The 21,500-nt window shown below is 38.0% G+C and overlaps 1 protein-coding gene across 1 annotated transcript; it reads left to right on the forward strand.

Moving 5' to 3' along the window:
- The first annotated feature begins 11,469 nt into the window (after nt 1–11,469).
- On the forward strand, nt 11,470–14,466 carry LOC115218408 (dr1-associated corepressor-like). The gene has a single exon (XM_029788202.2). The coding sequence runs from the start codon at nt 11,655–11,657 to the stop codon at nt 12,357–12,359; it is 705 nt and encodes a 234-aa protein (XP_029644062.1). The 5' UTR covers nt 11,470–11,654; the 3' UTR covers nt 12,360–14,466.
- The last annotated feature ends 7,034 nt before the right edge of the window (nt 14,467–21,500 follow it).

Genomic DNA, 21,500 nt, shown 5'->3' on the forward strand with positions numbered 1-21,500 from the left:
GTGACATTCAGTAGTAGCACGTGTAATGTAAATAATACTTTATGAGACAACGAGGAAGCTTGTGATTATTAATTCAACTAACTTAATTGTTGTTTAATCGGATGAGGGTTGCCTGGTCTAGTATTTTGGGTGTTGCAATTGTAGGTTCGATTCCTAGACTGGGCAGTGCGTTGTATTTTTGAGCAACGCACTCCGTCGCTTCGACATCTGACTGCGTGGCACTTTCGGCAAGTGTCTTGGATCTATTCCATCTCAATCACAGATTTTAAAACTTTTTTTTTTACTAAACAGCTTGAAACTTCGAATACTGGTAGAATTTCTCATGTAGAACATGGTTTACTCTGAACGTTTTAGACAAAATTACACTATTCGAAGTTTCAAACTGTTTAGTTAAAAAAAGTTAATTATAAAAATCTGTGATTGAGATGGAATAGATCCAGTGTCTTCTGCTATAGTCTCGGGCCAACCAAAGCCTTGAGTAGATTTGGTAGACAGAAACTGAAAGAAGCCCGTTGTGTGTGTTATATGTTTGTCCCTCCATCATCACTTGACAACTGATGTTAGTGTCTTTACATCCCCGTAACTTAGTGGTTCAGCAACAGAGACCAATAGGATAAGTACTAGGCTTACAAAGAATAAGTCCTGGGGTCAATTTGTTTGACTAAAGGCGGTGCTCCAGCATGGCCAGTCAAATGACTGAAACAAATAAAAGAATATCAGTTTCTATGAGAAAAGAACAATGTTCATCCTCAAGCCTGCTCTTATTCAAAGGAGTTCCAACCATGGCTATTCCATACTTGTCATGCTCTACTCCCCTAAATACTCATGTAAATTCCTCCTTTGCCTCAAAACAGAACAGATGATCGCAGTTAAAACTCTTTTGATTGTACGTTTTTTTTTTTTCAATCTGGCTGATCCACGTTTAAATGTATACTCCTTTATGTTACTTTTTGTATATTTTCATGAAGTGGGGAGTGGAGAAGAAACTGAACTGAAAGGTGGTGAGCTGGTAGACAAGACATATTTTGTATATGACTAGACCTGTACTGCACTGAGCAAAATGCTTAACAGCATTTCATCTGACTTTACTTTCTGAGTTCAAATTCTGCCTGGGTTGACTTTGCCTTTCATCCTTTTGGAGTCAATAAAATAAGTACCTGTTGAACACTGCAGTTGATGTAATTGACTCATCCCATCACATGAAATTGTTGGTCTTGTACCAAAATTTGAAACCAATATATTTTCTTTTGCAGCACTTAAATCTATAGTAATTAGTTCCAAAAGCTATACACATCACTGATGGATGCAAAAACACTCCAAAGAACCTTGATATGTTTCTCACCTCCAAATCCAATATCTATTAAAACTATCACCATCTGTCATGTCATCCAACAACACTATTTTATTTCTACTCACCACACTTTTGCCCCCAGATCTTCTGCCACTTCAAATCAGCTGACTAGTTGGAATTCTGGCAGTTCTATGCTAACCTGGCATGCATGTGCTTCACTCAATTCATCAGAAACAGTTATGCAAATGACTATCATGCTCCTTGGAATATGCTGTAGCATTCAATTCAGTTACTGCTTTATATTTGCATGTAGGTTTTGTAGTCTTGTCACAATATCTTGGAATCATAAATAGCAATACTCATATATGGTACCACCATAAAGATGAACTGATAAACTCACCTTTTAACAGATACCCCACTTTGACCAACATTGCTTTTCCTTGGTATAACATATCTATCTGAAGCAATACATTTGGCAAGTTTCTTCACATCTGACACAAGCAAGAGTCATAACTCCAAATATCCTGGTTTTAGTAGTTCACTTAAAGGAAATCCTTATAACCTGGGGGTATGTAGTGGAATCACCCATCTGTATATGCTGGATAGCTTTTGCCCACACTATAAACTTACACGGCTGTGTGGAACAAAGTTTGCCTACGAGCATATGACCACAAGTACACCTGACTCCTTTGCCAAAAGAACCTCTACCAATTTTGAAGTGTCCTCCTTCATTCCACTTCCCAACCTTAATGGCTCATTAAATATTTTCACATTTGCTGCCCATGTTAGAGCCAAATTCACATTCAGAGTAAAACTTCTCTAAAACAATTCCTCTCCACTATGTATACAGATAATGCACACAACAGTACCAGTGGTTGTTTCAACCCCTCCCATTACTTTCAAACAATGTGCCAGCAAATAAGCCCCCAACTACATTAAGCTTTTCGATTCTTTATATAAAAGGACAACCCCACTGTCAGCCTATTGCTTTCATTCTGAACACCTCAAGGATGATAGAAACACTTAACAAAAACAGCAACCATAACTGCTAACACCTTGAATCTTCTCATTTATGATAACTAGTATGGCTTCTGTAAAGTTAGAGCAACTAAAGATCTGCTCTTCTATATCACTCACCACTAGGTATTTACTATTCAGAAATTTAGTGAAAATGTTATTGCACTAGATACCAATAAAGCATCTGTATTTAATTTAATTTAATTTATGCAATCATACCTTCATTTCAGATGTTCATTGTGGAATTTCTTTCAGGATTCCATGGTGCTGAGAAACAATTTGCTTTTAATGATTAAAAATTAGTAATTTTAAGTAATAAATTTTGTTTCGCCATTACCTGACAACATGAAATACTTATATATCTTCAAAGACAAAGTTTTAATGATGATTTATCCCATGGGTAGTGTTCCCCTCCAATCTATGTACTTATGAGTGCATACATTTTCCAATTAGGTAAGAAACTAACAGAATTTCAAATACAATAAATGTGCACCCTTAATTGTACATTTGTTCTTGTTACTTTTTAATGTCTTCCTTTAAGCACTAGCCTTTTATCTAAGAATCATAGACTAAATATCAATTTAACACAGTAACACGAGCATGATCAATAGATCTCTCAGTCTATTCTCAAAAGGCCAAGTCAGAAAAAAAAAGAAAATAATTCATTCTCTCCAGCTGGACATCATTTATTGTGATGATAAACCCTGCACAAATTTTCTATTGGCTTGCACTAATTTTCAGACCAATGCATCTTGAAACATTCAGGATTCCATACAGTATAATCTTGAGATCATCCTCCAAGGAGAAACTAGTGCATCACCAGGTGGTAGATATGATATTCACCTCAAAGACCAATATATAAATAAATGTAAAGTACTTTACAGAAATGAGACAAGTGCAGGGGTAACTCAGGTTTTATGCAGTAGTTGTAGTTCTATGCGGACCATTGTAGCTTATGAATGTGACTGGGGAGAGGGGAATTGAGTTATCAATCACTCGAGTTTCCAACCATGTATCTTAATCCAATATCAGACCTAACTTTTGCCACAAATTAAGATATGACAATAATTGCAGTTGTTCTTAGGACACCAAAACATACTTCAAACATTTGCTTCAAATAGATGCAAGCTCTTTTTATTTCATATATTGTTCAATCCAAGGATGAGAGGCAATGCTCAAGACCTTTGTAGACTCCCAGTTAGGTATTCTATTTGGAATCCTGCAAGTTGATAGCTATAAGAAAACATGGGACAAGAGATTGCTGCAAAGCTACAGATCTATGGAAGATGAATTGAGTAAAGTCAGATATTGTAGGAATGAAGGACAGTTAGCTGCAAGAAGAGGCGGTATGTGATGAAAAGAAACCATTATTGTAGGTGTAGCAGACAGAGAAACATAGCATATTTATATGCCATTTTTAGCATGTTTGTGAGTGCATCTTTGTCAATCAACCTGTACAAAATGCAAGTTCATCCTACATTTGAATATATGCTAGAATTTGTACCAAAAGCAGAATGACTTTTTACAATAGCACCACTCCACAAATTGTAGGGAGGTGCTACTGTCAACATATACCTAATGCAAGCATTCCAAGAGCAAAGTTGTAGGTTTTACCAATAATCTTGTGCAAATATTTCAATATTTTATTTTCATTTCTATGTTTAAAAGACTAATATTTTTGTAGATTACAGATACAACTGTTTGTAAAATTCCAAACAGGGGCATCAAGCTGTTGGATCAGGTAATGAAGGTTACGGAGAGGGTTATAGCCCAGTTAATTAGAGAGAGAGTTAGCTTAGATGATATGCAGTTTGGGTTCGTGCCAGGGAAAAGTACTACTGATGCTATATTCCTGGTAAGACAGCTGCAGGAGAAATACCTAGCCAAAGGTAAGCCCTTGTACCTGGCTTTTGTTGACTTAGAGAAAGCCTTTGACAGGGTCCCCCGATCTCTTATCTGGTGGTCAATGAGGAAACTAGGGATAGATGAATGGTTAGTGAGAGCTGTGCAAGCCATGTACAGAGACGCAGCTAGTAAGGTGAGGTTTGGCAACGAGTACAGTGAAGAATTCCGGGTAGAGGTTGGGGTCCACCAAGGTTCAGTCCTCAGCCCCCTCCTATTTATCATAGTCCTCCAGGCAATAACGGAAGAATTTAAGACAGGATGCCCCTGGGAGCTCCTATATGCTGATGACCTGACCTTGCTCTAATTGCTGAGTCACTATCAGAACTGGAGGAGAAGTTTCAGGTGTGGAAACAAGGATTAGAATCGAAGGGCCTTAGAATCAACCTAGCCAAAACCAAAGTCCTAATAAGTAGGAAGGTGGACCAATCACAAACGACTTCAGGTAGATGGCCCTGCTCGATCTGTAAAAAAGGTGTAGGTAGAAACTCTATAAGGTGCACCAAGTGTAAGCTATGGACACATAAGAGGTGCAGCAATGTCAAAGGAAGGCTAACTAAGAAAATAGTTTTTGTCTGTGGCAGATGCTCAAGAGAAATAAACACTGGAAATGTGCAGAAACCAACTTCTACCACGTTCCAGGGAGACAAACTAGAAGTAGTTGATAGCTTCCGCTACCTAGGAGACCAAGTCAGTAGCGGGGGTGGGTGTGCTGAAAGTGTAACTGCTAGAGTAAGAATAGCCTGGGCAAAGTTCAGAGAGCTCTTACCCCTGCTGGTGACAAAAGGCCTCTCGCTAAGAGTAAAAGGCAGACTATATGATGCGTGTGTACGTACAGCCTGCTACATGGTAGTGAAACATGGGCCGTGACAGCTGAGGATATGCGTAAGCTTGCAAGAAATGAAGCCAGTATGCTCCGATGGATGTGTATCATCAGTCATTCAATAATCGTCAGAGTGTAAGTACTTTGAGAGAAAAGTTGAACCTAAGAAGTGTCAGTTGTGGTGTGCAAGAGAGACGGCTGCGCTGGTATGGTCATGTGACGAGAATGGCTGAAGATAGTTGTGTGCAAAAGTGCTACACCCACTAGCAGTTGAGGGAAACTGTGGAAGAGGTAGACCCAGGAAAACCTGGGACGAGGTGGTGAAGCACGACCTTCGAACTTTAGGTCTCACCAAGGAAATGACTGAAGACCGAGTCCTATGGAAGTGTGCTGTGCATGAGAGGACCCGGCAGGACTAGTCAGGCCATATCCCGTGGCCCCTACCTGGGACGTAGTCGATCCACCTGTGCATACCTTCCTTCTTGTGACACTTGTGAAGACCTGCTGAGGCAAGTGAAAATCAAATCAAAATAGATGAACATCAATGGAATTTGTATCTTTGTGGTACCAGTGCCTGTGGCACACAAGAAAACCATCCGAACGTGGCCGTAGCCAGTACCGCATCGACTCGCCTCCGTGCTGTGGGAACCATCCGAAGACCCGGCAAGACTAGTCAGGTCATAACCCGTGGGCCCTACCTGGGACGTAGTCAGTCCACCTGTACATACCTTCCTTCTTGCGACACTTGTGAAGACCTGTTGAGGCAAGTGAAAATCAAAACAAATCAAAATAGATGAACATCAATGGAATTTGTATCTTTGTGGTACCAGTGCCGGTGGCACACAAGAATCCATCCGAACGTGGCCGTAGTCAGTATCGCTTGTGGTACCAGTGCCGGTGGCACACAAGAATCCATCCAAACGTGGACGTAGTCTGTACCGCATCACTGGCCATCGTGCTGTGGGCACATAAAAACACCATCCGGTCGTGGCCGTTCGCCAGCCTCATCTAGCACCTGTGTCGGTGGCACATAAAAAGTAGTCAGTACCGCTTGTGGTACCAGTGACGGTGGCACACAAGAATCCATCCGAACATGGCCGTAGTCAGTACCGCATCACTGGCCATCGTGCTGTGGGCACATAACAAACACCATCCGGTCGTGGCCGTTCGCCAGCCTCATCTAGCACCTGTGTCGGTGGCACATAAAAACACCATCCGAAGACCCGGCAAGACTAGTCAGGCCATAAACCATGGCCCCTACCTGGGACGTAGTCAGTCCACCTGTGCATACCTTCCTCCTTGTGATACTTGTGAAGGCCTGTTGAGGCAAGTGAAAATCAAAATCAAAATCAAATCAAAACAAATCAAAATAGATGAACATCAATGGAATTTGTATCTTGCGGTACCAGTGCCGGTGGCACACAAGAGAAAACCATCCGAAAGTGGCCGTAGCCAGTACCGCATCGACTGGCCTCCGTGCTGTGGGCACATGACAAACACCATCCGATCGTGGCCGTTCGCCAGCCTCATCTAGCACCTGTGTCGGTGGCACATAAAAACACCATCCGAAGACCCGGCAAGACTAGTCAGGCCATAACCCATGGCCCCTACCTGGGACGTAGTCAGTCCACCTGTGCATACCTTCCTTCTTGTGACACTTGTGAAGACCTGTTGAGGCAAGTGAAAATCAAAATAAATCAAAATAGATGAACATCAATGGAATCTGTATCTTTGTGGTACCAGTGCCGGTGGCACACAAGAGAACCATCCGAACGTGGCCGTAGCCAGTTCCGCATCGACCGGCCTCCGTGCTGTGGGCACGTAACAAACACCATCCGATCATGGCCGTTCGCCAGCCTCATCTGGCACCTGTGTCGGTGGCACATAAAAACACCTTCCGAAGACCCGGCAAGACTAGTCAGTCCACCTGTGCATACCTTCCTTCTTGTGACACTTGTGAAGACCGGTTGAGGCAAGTGAAAATCAAAAAATCAAATCAAATCAAATCAAAATAGACAAAATAGATGAACATCAATGGAATTTGTATCTTGTGGTACCAGTGCCTGTGGCACACAAGAAATCCATCAGTGCTGTAGTCAGTGCGATGGGCACATGACAAACACCATCCGATCGTGGCCGTTCGCCAGCCTCATCTAGCACCTGTGTCGGTGGCACATAAAAACACCATCCGAAGACCCGGCAAGACTAGTCAGGCCATAACCCATGGCCCCTACCTGGGACGTAGTCAGTCCACCTGTGCATACCTTCCTTCTTGTGACACTTGTGAAGACCTGTTGAGGCAAGTGAAAATCAAAACAAATCAAAATAGATGAACATCAATGGAATTTGTATCTTTGTGGTACCAGTGCCGGTGGCACGTGGAACACAAGAAAACCATCCGAACGTGGCCGTAGCCAGTACCGCATCGACTGGCCTCCGTGCTGTGGGCACGTAACAAGCACCATCCGATCGTGGCCGTTTGCCAGCCTCATCTGGCACCTGTGTCGTGGCACATAAAAACACCATCCGAGCGTGGCCGTCTGCCAGCCTCGTCTGGCACCTGTGTCGGTGGCACATAAAAAAACCATCCGAGCGTGGCCGTTTGCCAGCCTCGTCTGGCACCTGTGTCGGTGGCACATAAAATCACCCACTACACTCTCGGAGTGGTTGGCGTTAGGAAGGGCATCCAGCTGTAGAAACACTGCCAGATCTGACTGGACTGGTGCAGCTTTCGGGCTCCCCAGACCCCAGTTGAACCGTCCAACCCATGCTAGCATGGAAAGCGGACGTTAAATGATGATGATGATGATGATGATTACTCATATATGATATGATGTATAAGGATTTCTTTCATTGGCACAAAATTGAACCAACCCCAATATATGCATACTTACTTTGGAATGATAAACACAAAACATTAAGTATAATGCTGTACGGTTTCCTTGTTCCACCTCTTTCAAGTAAATACTGCGAAAATCCATATGTAATATCCTACTATACGTGCAAAGCATCTCCATTTTGGAGCATAGATTGTTTTAATAACCTTATAACAAAAACACACAACTGCTACAATAATCTATTAGTCTTTACTATTTCATTTTATATAAAATGTAGATCTATAATGATAATCTACATAACACTTTATTACATCATTATTTTGTTTTAATAAATATGGATAGGAAAAACTTGTAGCCTTTACTATGCACTTGCCTAATTTTAATCTTCACTCAGGTTTTTAAAAAAAGTGCATATTAACATGAAGTTCTACGATACATTCTTACTTGTATAGAACTACATGATCTCTAACATTGGTTAGGAGAAAAGGCAGTGTTTATGACCCTTTGCGGAGCCTGACATTGGAGGTATAAAGAGGAGTAGATATTCTCAAACTTGAGTGTTTACAATGAGCAAAATAGTGTATGAAGGGAAAGAACTTTGATCAGTTTACAAGAAGTTCTAGATTCCGTCCAACCATCCCATTTTTAAAAATATGATCAAAATCTTTATTTAGTAAATATAAACTACTGGCTTGTAAAATTTGATAGGACTTTTGCATCTCATTTATGATAAGGAATTCTGTAATATGTGGCCTTACTGGTTCAACATACCAGGAGAAAAAAAAAAGCATGGCTCAAAAAATTCTTGATTAACATTCTCCACACCTAATTTAACTAGCAATCTAGTGTTAGCTTTCTTAAATGGGATTTCAATGATGTAGCTGGATTGGAGAATTTCCCTAATCTATTAAAAGGAATGATGCAATTTCCAGAAAAGTTATTTTTCTTTAAAGAACGGAAGATAATTAATGACGAAAATAGCAGAGCTGTATTGCCCTGAGTTACATGGAAACTAATATACTAAAAAAAAAAAAAATGGAGAGGAAAAGTTATTTATGAGAGACAACTCCAAAATTTTACGATTAATTCATTATTGTCTGTAATCAAATTGTTTTACAACTTTTCATAGAATTAAAGCATTTTAAATTTAATTTCTGAACGGTTGCGGCTGATTGTCAAAATAGGTCTCCGATTTTCGATACTGAACAATTCTACAAAAGGTCGCTTTTTTTTTTTCTCTTTTATTCCTTAAACCATCCAAACAATTTTGTGCGTGGAAATCTGAGACTGTTGGTTTGGAAGACCGAAAACTCTTAGAAATTTTCTGAAAGGTGTATCGTCGAGAACGCTTTCGTTGTGCTTAATTAAAAATTATAATTACAATTGGTTGATTCAAAAATACCCTCACCTCAGCAGTTGGGACATTTCATTGACAATATAGGAGTAAAAAGAAAGTTGACTCGCTGCTGGATTCAAACTCCGATAACTGACAGTGTTGACAGGTGAGATATTGAATCATATTAAATACGCCAAGGCACAGACATTAATATGGAAGTCTTGTTTGAGAGAGCCTGAAAAGGTGACTGCTGGGTTTACCCACAGTGGTTTTTAAAAAATGTAGAAGATAATTCATTTTAGTAGCATACTATTCTGTTAGCAAATATTTTTTTTCTTATACACACACATACAGCCTCGCTTGTTTGGGGGGTTAATTTAAATTACTTTTTTTGTGTGTTTATATCCCCAAAATGGTCCACGGGCTGCATCAAACAACTAAATGTGTTTATGGGAAGAAAAATATTTTAAAATATCAATACACGAGTGATAAAGAAACGAGGAAGGTGATCGTGCGTTGTGCTAGAAATAACAGCCAAATCTCCCTTAAATCACTTTTTCCTCCGAAAATATTTGCAATTTTTTTTTGACCAAAACGGCTTCTCCCACGGTTTTTAAACGCATAGTGCCGAATAAATTGTCCAAAATTGGTCCGGGATGGGGGGTGAAAGATTTCCAAAAAATATTTTTTTCATATAAAGATGCCTCTCATCATTTCGAAGACAACGAGAAAAAATAACTGGAAAATTCCCCGTCAAAACGGAGAAATTCCAACTTATGTGGGCGTCTTAATGCGAAACTCCATGCCTCGGCCAGCTTTTTAAAAAGGAAACTTATGAATTTCGTTCTAAAAATATTTCCCGGTTATTTGGCTCTGAGCGACATCAAAATTTTAAAGAAAGACTACAAAAATGTCTTTGCTTACGAAACTTTTCGCTATCAATGATTCCTCCCAAGAAATGCTATCCCAAAATAAAAACGAAACAATTTTACTAAGCTCTGAAACGCCGCTGGCCATGTCATTTAGTGACCATTGTGAAAACAATAATCTCGAGGGCTCTAGTCGCCGAAAAAAACTCATTCATTTACTTCATAGACACGCCTCCATAAACAGGTTCCAAAGATTCGTGTAACAGAACATTCTCCAGAAAGTGAATGAACTGTTCTAGCTTATTTTGTGAAATTTTGTTGTGTTTAGGGAGGGTCATTAGGCACAAATAGAAAAACGAAGTAAACCCTAGAATGACTTTCCAAAGAAAATCACGAAAACCATACCTATAGCTTTACGGACAACCTCAAGACCTGAAAATCTGAATTTTAATAAACATTATATAAAACAATGTTACCTTTTTATGCATTTAATAACATTACTTTGAAATGGTGATTAGCATTTCTTTTTCCTATATATATATAAATAAATGTTTGTCAAATTTTATTAAAAGAATCCTTGCTTTGCGGGGACCCTAGCACCACTCTGTTTCTTTATTAGCCACGAGGGCGCAACATAGAGGGGGACAAACAAGGACAGACACAACACCACAGTGTGGACAATACTCATGACAAGGTAAACAAACGGAAAAAAAAAATATCAAATACCTTTTTACCAAAAAACAAGCGTTTTCAGTGCTAAACATATAAAATAAAAAGTGGAGTGTGGTGTTTGTTTTTGGGTTGTTTTTTTTACTAAATATTACTCATAAATAGTATACAGCTACCATTCATATTTAAATTAAAGCAATTCTAATTCATTACAATTTGTTAGGGGTGATATTTAGCTCACCAGTAAATGGAACGCTCCAAAATACCGGATATAATTTGATATTTGAAAAGCCAAGTATTTTCCTAATTGCGAAACGATTCTTTCATTCGGTAAAAAGGTGTTCTTTATTTAATATTCTCGTCATTCGTAGAATTTCTTATTCCAGCCAGTCTTAGTGTTGAGGGAGAAAAAAACCAACAGAATAACATCCCAGTCAATATAAATGGTTTCATATCCTCATAATTTTTGCTGTGTTACTGTAAAAAAATTACTGACCTTAACTTACGAAATTACTTGTTAAAATAATTTGTCTTTAAATGAAAAAACATTTAAAATATTTTCTCTCTTCTTCGACATTTTTCTTTGGTTTAAGTATATATACTATTGTGCAGCCGAATATTCGTAATCGTATTGTCTTAAAACTTGCTTTTTAATACATTTATAGCCATTAAATATGAAAATATATTATTTTTTAAATAATAAATAAGTCTGCTTAATCAAAGTCTTTCCGTTTTGTTTTTGATTCAGTACGATATTTCGGCTAAGAAAAAGTGCGTGAAACCGAATCCCACTGAAAAGAAGCGCTTGGCTTCGGTCTTTGAAACTTCCGTTGTGCAAAAAAAATAAAAACATCTGTAAAGGTACGGCGGCTACTCTGCAGTTGTTTACGTCCAAACTACACGGCCAACTATGCCCAATAAAAAAAAGAAATACAATGCCAGATTTCCGCCGGCAAGAATTAAAAAGATAATGCAAACTGATGAAGATGTAGGCAAGGTTGCTGCTGCCGTACCTGTTATCATATCCCGAGCTTTAGAACTCTTCATTGAATCGCTCATTTTAAAAGCTAGTGAAACTACCCAAGCACGACATGCGAAAACCTTGACAACGGCACATATTAAGCAAACTATTGAATCGGAAAAGAAGTTTGATTTCCTTCGTGATTTGGTTGTCAATATCACTGATCACCAGACGGAAGAAGAAATAGAAAGCAACGCTAATTTGGCAGAAACCGGGAAAAAATGTGGAAAGATCACCGCAAATCGTGGACCTCGGAAGAGGAAAGATTCCCTTACATGTGCCGAACTTCTTCGGACGAAAGAAAGAACGATATCAAATGATGTTCCGGAAGATGATAATGACGAAACAGATGAAGCAGACAGCGATGATACGGATCAAACTGAAGAGATAAGTAACGCTAGTAAATGTCGGATCATTCCTCCTTCTATTGCAGATGAGACCCCACCTGTGCCCCAAACTAGCAGTAATGGGTTTCCCCAGGTGAGTTCTTTACCACGAGCTCCTGTTTTATTTCCTCCAACTTCTATTCCCAGAGTATTTACACCTGTACATTTGAAAGGACAGCAACAAGAAGATGATGATTACGATACTTGAGCCTAAATGACAATCTGAAAACTTTCTTAGATATTCATCTCCAGTCATTTATCACTGTTACTGTTTGTATACAAATATCGATCTCGGTTAGTGATTGGACAAGCTAAATTATCATCGCATTTTATGCTCTTTTAGAGTGAACACTCATCTATTTTTCATCAGTTTCTTGGGGTTTTTGTTTTTTTCGTTTTTGTGAGTAAAATTAACTTGAGTACTGTTTGAAAACTTTGTGAAGTTTGAATCCTTTAATCAGCTCACACTGTACACAGCACAAACGGTTCTCACTGAGTTCAGAAAAGCATTTGCAATTGTGTTCTTGTAAAATATCTGGTATCATTTAAGAATATTATATATCCTGGAACTGGATATATTTATTATATTTAGGGGGAAAAAATATAGACTCCAATACTTTCGTTCACCACACATTTAAGATCTCCATTTCTTACCATTATAGTATTTATATTGAGAAATTCTAAGCAAATACATAAGACATAACATTTAATTGTGTTCTTTGAATTTTTTTTAAGAAATTCTTTCATATTAAGGTGTAGCGCGTCTGTGAAATGTGGTGCATGAAGTTGCGCATGTTTCTATTTTGATTGCGTGATGTAAAGAATTCTACCTGTATGGAACTTATTCAAAATTAGGTAACTTGAAGAGCTTTTTTTCTTTTTTTTTTTTTTTTTTTTTTTCATGCGTTTCATATGTAGAGGTGCTCACGAATTTCACTCACATTTCACATCTGATCATCTTAAATTGAAATTATTTGGAAGTCTAAGAACCTTAAATCAATTTTTTTTTTTTCATATTTTCTACAATATGTATATATGATGTTGATTCACCTAAATCCATTTTTGCATAAACATCTCAAAATAAAGCCTATATATTCTCTTAACCTCTTTTGCCATAACTCAAACATACTGGTACACGGTGATTAAATTGTTTTGTCATTTTAAGTCAACGGAAACACATGTATCTGTCAGGATAAGCCAGTAACTCTCCATTCTTAAAGCCTTTCTTTCCCTTCTCAAATCTCTTGTATCTATACTTTGACAGCTTATCTATATGATGAAAAACGAGTTTACTTCTAATTTTTTAAACCCCCCCCCTCTCCACTTCATAAGTTTCAAGTTTATCTTTGTAAATTTATGAGACAAAAAAAAAATCAAATTTTCAAGAGCAGAAATTCAGATAAATTCTTTTTAGGTTTACTTAGATAGGATATTGAAAAATCAACTTTTTCTAGAAGTTTAGCAAAAAAAAAAACCTTTATTCAATGGTATCAATGTAGCAAAAAGGTTGATGGGGGAGGAATATACCAAACTCCTTATATCACACATTTTCAGCTGATAAGCAAAACCAGTAAATGCCACCTTTCTCAGTGCATTATTTCCGCACATTAGAAAGGTGTCGGATCTAAAGTTCTTCCAATATTTATGACTTTTCTTGAAAATAGTCGGTTGCCTTTAACTTGCTAATTGATTTCGATTTGCACTGGCCTTGTTTTGAGGTTTACTGTTTAGCTAGTTTGTGTCACCTCTTAATGTATAAACAGCTGCTTGGTGATTAACAGAATTACAAGAAATTGGGTCCTTTTTTCTTAAGTTACCTGTTATTAATTTTAGATGTAGATCAAATCTTCTGCCTGTGGATCATTGTAAGCAAAATAAACACTTAGAATCTAGCTTCTTAAGGTTGCAATATATAAATTTGATTTTCATTTACATACATCAAGAGTAGGATCTTTAAGGAGTGTTGCTACCAAATGATGTTACCTTCGTTGAAGTGTTATCTCAACATAATCTTCAAAGGTAATCAGAAATTCTATCACCAAAAGAACTAATTTCATCCAAGAATGAAATTAATCTTCTTGACTGCACTTATAGTGTGTTTATTAAATTTCAAGTCAATAACTATACTGAGTTCCTTCTTTGTCTCAGCAGCTTTTGAAACTTGATCCTTTGTCTCATTTGAATATCTGATTGTGGCTGAGTTTAAATAATGAAGCACTTTTCTCTAACATTCAACAGTAATTGCTACCAAATTAAATTGTTTAGACTGTTTAACTCTCCTTGCAAAACATTGTCATCCATATCTCTGTATTATTCAAAAAAAAAGCTTGCACATTCTTTATCAAGATGAAAGATGCCAACCTGAACAAGTATCTTCAAAAAAGAAAGGCAGTTTTATTATTTACCAGGGAATCTACTACTTCATAAGCTCATCAGTACAATCAAAGTAGTTGAAATTTGATCCAAATTGAAACTTTCATTGCTTCATATCTGAATTTGCATTAAATATATTAAGATCTGTATAGAAACTCTGGGTTTTGCTTTGAAGTGATTATTAGGTACAGTTGAGATGGTCTGGCATACACAGTTAAGTACAGTTGGGACGGTCTGGCATACACAGTTAAGTACAGTTGGGACGGTCTGACATACGCAGTTAGGTGCAATTGGGACGGTCTGACGTACGTAGTTAGGTACAGTTGGGACGGTCTGACGTATGCAGCTAGGTACTGTTGGGACGGACTGATGTACGCAGTTAGGTACAGTTGGGACAGTCTGATGTATGCAGTTAGGTACAGTTGGGACAGTCTCATGTATGCAGTTAGGTACAGTTGGGACAGTCTCATGTATGCAGTTAGGTACGGTTGGGACAGTCTGATGTATGCAGTTAGGTACAGTTGGGACGGTCTGATTTATGCAGTTAGGTACAGTTGAGACGGTCTGATGTACGCAGCTAGGTACAGTTGGGACGGTCTGATATACGCAGTTAGGTCCAGTTGGGACGGTCTGACATACGCAGTTAGGTCCAGTTGGGACGGTATGACATATGCAGCTAGGTACAGTTGGGACGGTCTGACATACGCAGTTAGGTCCAGTTGGGACGGTCTGACGTACAGTTGTTTGTGCATTTGAAGTAATCCAACACAATAGCTCTTGATCTTATCTTAGTTTGGTACATTGCTTTGATTATATTAAATGTAATTGATATTGGGTACAAGCTGTATCCTATTTAGTGTCCATGCAATCAAAAATTGTTTTGCAAGTGTTCAAGAATTAGATGAATAGATGGTGTTGGTTTGTGATTAAAATGTCCTTGCCGGCTAAGGTTTGACAAATATGTCAAGGCATTAAACAAATGAAACATAACTACAGTAAAAGGTATGTTATATATCCTACTTAACAGAATTTGTTGTAGGGATCAAGATAGAAAAATTGTTTGACTCCTCATGAGAATTCATCTGCTTGCTCAGTGGTTTATAGCAATAGCAGAAAGTTTATTAGGAATTAGTTTTTGAATTCTAGAAGAAATTTAGGGGCTTTATTTTCTGTTTATTCTAAGCTTACTCTATATATTGAAACAGAATGTTTCTATATATTTTTGGTTACAATTTTAGCAGAGATGTTTCAAAATTCTTTTATCCGAAGATTTTTTTATGCTAACATTCTTTTTATGTTCTGTAAAAATTAAATGTTAGTGTTGGAATTTTGGGGCCTTGTTCTTCAACAAAATATAAGAAATTTGTTCTGGAGCATTGCTCCCAGACACTTCGTTAAAAAAGATAAACATGAAATCATGGATTTTTATACTTTTTTTTTGTAATCTTTTTCCTTTTGAGTTTAAAACACTTTATATAAAAAGAGAAATGTCTTCCTCTAATTTTCTGGTTTTGATGTGATTTTCCTGAAAATGTTGACAATCTTTGTAAATGTTAAAAATGATTGAAATATTTTATTTCATGCTGTAAATATTCAATTTGAGCAGAGTTTTTTTTTTTTTTAATATTGAAATAACATTCAATAAACTATATTTCCAGATCTTTTTATTTAGGTGTCTATATATAATGCTAATTTTCTCTCAAGGTACCAAAAAAATACTTCATTTATTTAGAATGAACCAATGATTCAAGAATTTTGTATGTTGCTTGGCACCTTGACCAAATGTCTTATCTTCTATAATAACACTGAGCTAACCAGTCTTGTGAGTTGATTTGGTAGATGGAAACTGAATATGTGTGTGCATGTACAAGATGGTGTTGAAAAGTTCCTGGCTTTGGGTTGAAAGAAAATACAGGAGAATCAGTTAATATTTTATTCAACATATTTCCCTCTCAAATTCACGCACTTATTGCAGTGGTCCTTCAGTTTTTGTAACCCCTGTAAAAGAACTTGAAAGGTTTGGCCTCCATCCAGGCCTTTTGCAATACTGTTAAAGCCAGGAATTTTTTGGTACCAACTCACATGTGATAATTGTAAAGTGTTATTTGCTTCCTGTCTTCCATAAAAAACATGTCCAGCTAAGGTAAAATATTACTTGGAAAACAGATAAGGGTGATGACAGGAAGGAGATCCAGCTGTTGAAAATCTGACTTAGAAAAGTGGGCATTAAAATCAATGATATTTTTATCTCTATCTAGGTTGTCCTGCAGGATGCCCCAAGACAGTTTCCACAAGTTTTCCCCATTCATCTCTATCTTCCATATTGGTCCTCAGCTCCTGTACCCCTTCCATACCAGTATCCTCCAACAAGTTGTTGATATAGGTCATCTTCCTCTCCTGGTTCTTCCTTCTATTGGTTGCCAGAGCACGAGCTTGCTAGCAATTTCATTGGTGTGTCTGATGCAGTGTCCAGCTAGCCTTGTCCTATGCTGTATCTTTGATGTTACTTTTGGTAGTCCCTGGTATAAGTCAGCATTTGTTGTATGGTTCTTCAAGGAGACACTGAATTCCATTCTAAGCATCCTCGTATAACAACCATCCAACTGCTTCTTCAATGCTTTAGTAAGCATCCATGTTTCAGCCCCGTATAGAAGAACAGACTCCTCTGTTGCCAGAAACAACCTCACTTTCACTTTCCTTGCTAACTTTGAGCTCCATACCTTTCTTAATTTATGGTATGTGCTCCAGGTAAGAGCTTTCCTTGCTACGATGTCTTTTTCAGTACTTTCTGTCCACACAAATTTTCAGCTACCTTGAGCAACATACCGTCTCTCACTTTCACTGACACAAGCATTTCATGGTTGAAACTTGCTGCTCTGTTTTCTTTGCATTACAGTACAATCCTACCTTCCCCTATTCCTGCTCTAATCTGCTCAGCACCTGTGCCTGATCTGTCCTCTTTGTTAGTAATGCCAGGTCATCAGCATAGTCTAGGTCAGTTACTATTACTACTTTTCCCATGCAGTTTGAATCTCAGTTCTTCCTTGCCCTCATACATTCTATGCATTACTTAGTCCAGAATGATGAAGAGATAAGGTACTTGTGTGTCACCTTGTAATACTCCGGCTTTAACTTCAAAGTATTGTCTCTCTGTCAGGAGTGATCACTTTTGCTCTGGTGTTCTCATACAGCTTACTTATTGCTCTCAGAATTCTTGGTGGAATATCATATGCTTTAAGTATCTTCATCATTCCTCTATGTACTGAATCAAAAGCCTTTTTAGGTCTACATAGATAATGATAGCCTTCCTGTTATAGCTCTTAACTCCCTGTATCAGTCTTCTAAGTACGATAGTGTGAGGTGTTGTTGATTGTCCTGATCTGAATCCATTTTGATTTGGCCGCAATTGTTTGTCTATCTTACGCTGTATTCGGTTAAGTATCATCTTGTTGACGATTTTTGCAACAATGGATGACAGACTGATCCCTTTGTAATTCCCAGTATAACTTAGGTCTCAAGTTTTGGGCATTGGTAGCAAGTCTATCTCAGACTATTGTTCTGGCTTCACCTTGTCATTTTGTAGTTTGTTTGCAAATTCAAGGATGATGTCATCTAAATCACATATTTTTAGCATTTCTGGTGGGATGTTGTCAGGACCAGTTTGTTTTCCTTCTTTCAGGTTACTTGAAGCTCTTTCTATTTCTTGTTTTGTGAAGCCTTCATCCTCAATTTGCAAACTGTCAAGTATCTTTGTTAATTCTTCATTTCCTGTTTCACTGTCAACTTCTAGATCCTTCCCAAATAAGTTGTAGAAATGAGTGTACCACTTATTGATTCTCTCATCCTTTGATTTCCCTTTGCAACCAGTGATGAAGTTAATCAGCCTCCAGCTTACCCTTTGCATCTGCATTTTCAGCCTGGATCCTTTCATCCAGTTCCTCTTCTTGAATCTCTTGGTACACCTGTTTTAGACCCTCTTTCTTTCTTTGTAAAGTTTTTAGCATAGTTGTTGAATGCCTCTTGTACTTCACTGCATGCTTTTTCTACCCTAGTATCATCGGCCTACTTTCTCAGTTTCATCCTCTTCTTTATTGGTATCAGTTTTGCTGCCACTTCTTCATTTGATTGCACAAATTTACTATATTCCTCTGTGACAGTATCCCTGATATTTTTAATATAAACGAATGGTTGCCATTGTTTTAACATCCACTTTTCCATGCTCCATTGGGTCTGAAAGTTTATTCAGTCAGATTTTCTGCAGCTGCATCCCATTCCTGTTGCCAAACTTTACCTTTTTCCAAGCAAGGTAATATTTCCCCATGGCCAGACATTTTTCTTTTCTTTCGCATAATTATTTCAGATTTTGACACAAGGCCAACAATTTTTAAGGATGGGGCCAAATCAATTATATTGACCCCCAAAACTTAACTGGTACTATACTTTATCAATCATAAAAGGTGAAAGTTGACCTTGATTAGAATTGAGCTCAGCATGTAAAGAGTCATAATTATTGCTAAGCATTTTATCTGACACAAACGTTTCTACTGACTCACCACCTTAGAATGGTTTTAAATTTTGGAATAACACCAGCAATGTTAGAGATAGTTGGTAAGTTGATTACATTGATCTCCTATTGTACCAACCTTGCAGAGATGAAAGACAAAGTTGACCTCAATGGGACTTGAGCTCAGCAGATAAAGAGCCAGAAGAAATGAATCTAAGTATTTTGTCCAATATATTAACAATTCTGCCTGCTCATGATAATGCTTTGAAATTTTTGCACAAGGCCAACAATTTCAGGAGAAGAGGTAAGTTGATTACGTTAACCTCCCCAGTGTTCAACTGGTACTTAAAACAACCCCAGAAGGACAAAAGGTATAGTGACTTCTGCAGAATTTGAACTCAGAATATAAAGGTAGGCAAAATGCCCAGTAGCATTTTGCCTGGTGTGCTAATGATTCTGCCAGCTTGCTGCCTTAATAATAATAATAATGGTTTCAAATTTCAGCACAAGGCCAGCAGTTTGAGGGGAGGAGGTAAGTTGGTTACATTAGCCCTAGTGTTCGATTGGAACTTGTTTTATCAACATTTTATCTGGCATGAGGATTTTGCCAGCCCACTGCCTTTATTATTATTATGATAATGATTTCAAATTTTGCCACAAGACCAGCAATTTTGGGGGACAGGATAAGTTGATTACATCAACCCTCCATGTTTTATTGGTACTTATTTTCTTGACCCAAAAAGGGGATGAAAGACAAAGTCAACCTTAGCAGAATTTGAACTCAGAATGTAAAGACAGATGAATTGTTGCAAAATGTTCCACCAGTGTGCTAACGATTCTTTCAGTTTACTGCTTTTATAATTATACTAATTCTTTCTACTATAGGCACAAGGCCTATAGTTGGTGGGAGGGGGATTGTCAATTACATCGATCCCCAGTACACAAGTGGTACTTATGTTACCAACCCCAAAAGGATGAAAAGTAGTCTACCTTAGCAGTGTGTGAACTCAGAACGTAACATCAGGTGAAATACCTATTTCTTTATTACCCACAAGGGGCTAAACACAGAGAGGATAGACAAATGGATTAAGTGCGTAACTGGTACTTATTTAATCGACCTCGAAAGGATGAAAGGCAAAGTCGACCTCGGTGGAATTTGAACTCACAATGTAACAGCAGACGAAATACCTATTTCTTTACTACCCACAAGGGGCTAAACATAGAGGGGACAAACGGATTAAGTTGATCACATCGACCCCAGTGCATCACTGGTACTTAATTTATCGACCCCGAAAGGATGAAAGGTAAAGTCGACCTCGGCGGAATTTGAACTCAGAACGCAGCGGCGGACAAAATACCACAAAGCATTTCGCCTGGGGTGCTAACGTTTGTGCCAGCTCACCGCCTTAATTACAATAATAATAATACATTTAGCATTGTTTTATTTTACAGTTTCTTCCTCTTGATTATAGTGCTAAGTTTTCAGAATGACTTTGTGGTTTAACACTATTTGAATTTGGGACATGTTTTCTTTCAGTCTGTTTTTTTTCTCCAGATTGACTTGGTTCAAATAATAGTATTGAAATTCTGAAATGCCAATCTTTTCACAAATTCAGAATGTCAGTAGCTGAAAACCTGTTTCTGTATCAGAAAACAAAACAAAACAATGGGGTGTGGTAACAGTCTGCCTTGTCCACCAGCCCAAGGCTATAGTAGAAGACACTCCAAGTGTCACACAGTGGTACTGAACCTGGAACTATGTGGTTGATAAGCAAACTTCTTACCACACAGCTACCTCTACAATATACATATGTATAGGATTATGTTGTCTTATGTGTCCTCTAATCTAAGATGATAGTGTCTAATCTGAAAATAATTCAACTGCTATTTCTAGCAGGTCAAGTGACCACATAGAGGCCTATATAAACTTGGTTGTTATTGATTTTAGTCCTAATTGAACATACCTATGATGAAAGTCTTTCTAATTGTGATCATCTCCATCATCGTTTTATAAATCAGAAACTATATCCTTCACTTAAGATAGCAGAGGTTGATTTAAGAGAGATTTGGCTGCTATTTTCAGCATGTTGTGTGACTATATAGAAGCTCCTCTGTTGAGCGTCGAGACATACACTTGAGGGAAAATATTATTATGCAGCAATGCAACAGACAGACCAGAGGATACTCTCATATAACTGAATACAATTCACTCCCCCTCTCCCTCTCTCTCTCTCTCAGTCATTTTCTAGCTCTTCCCTTCAGTATGGCAGGTATAGGTATGTGTTACTTCTGTTTCATATTGACTAGACCCCCAACATTGCTCATTACTCCTATCCCTGTCTCTAACTCTGACACTCTCCTCTCTCGCTCTTATCGACTTACCCAAACACCTACTCTTCCCAATCCTTTGTCTATATTCTCTCTTGTACTCATCTTTTTTAACAAGCTCGTTGCCTAATTGTGACACCACTG

This window comes from Octopus sinensis, linkage group LG13 (genome assembly GCF_006345805.1).
Source record: "Octopus sinensis linkage group LG13, ASM634580v1, whole genome shotgun sequence".
Taxonomy (NCBI): Eukaryota; Metazoa; Mollusca; class Cephalopoda; order Octopoda; family Octopodidae; genus Octopus; species Octopus sinensis.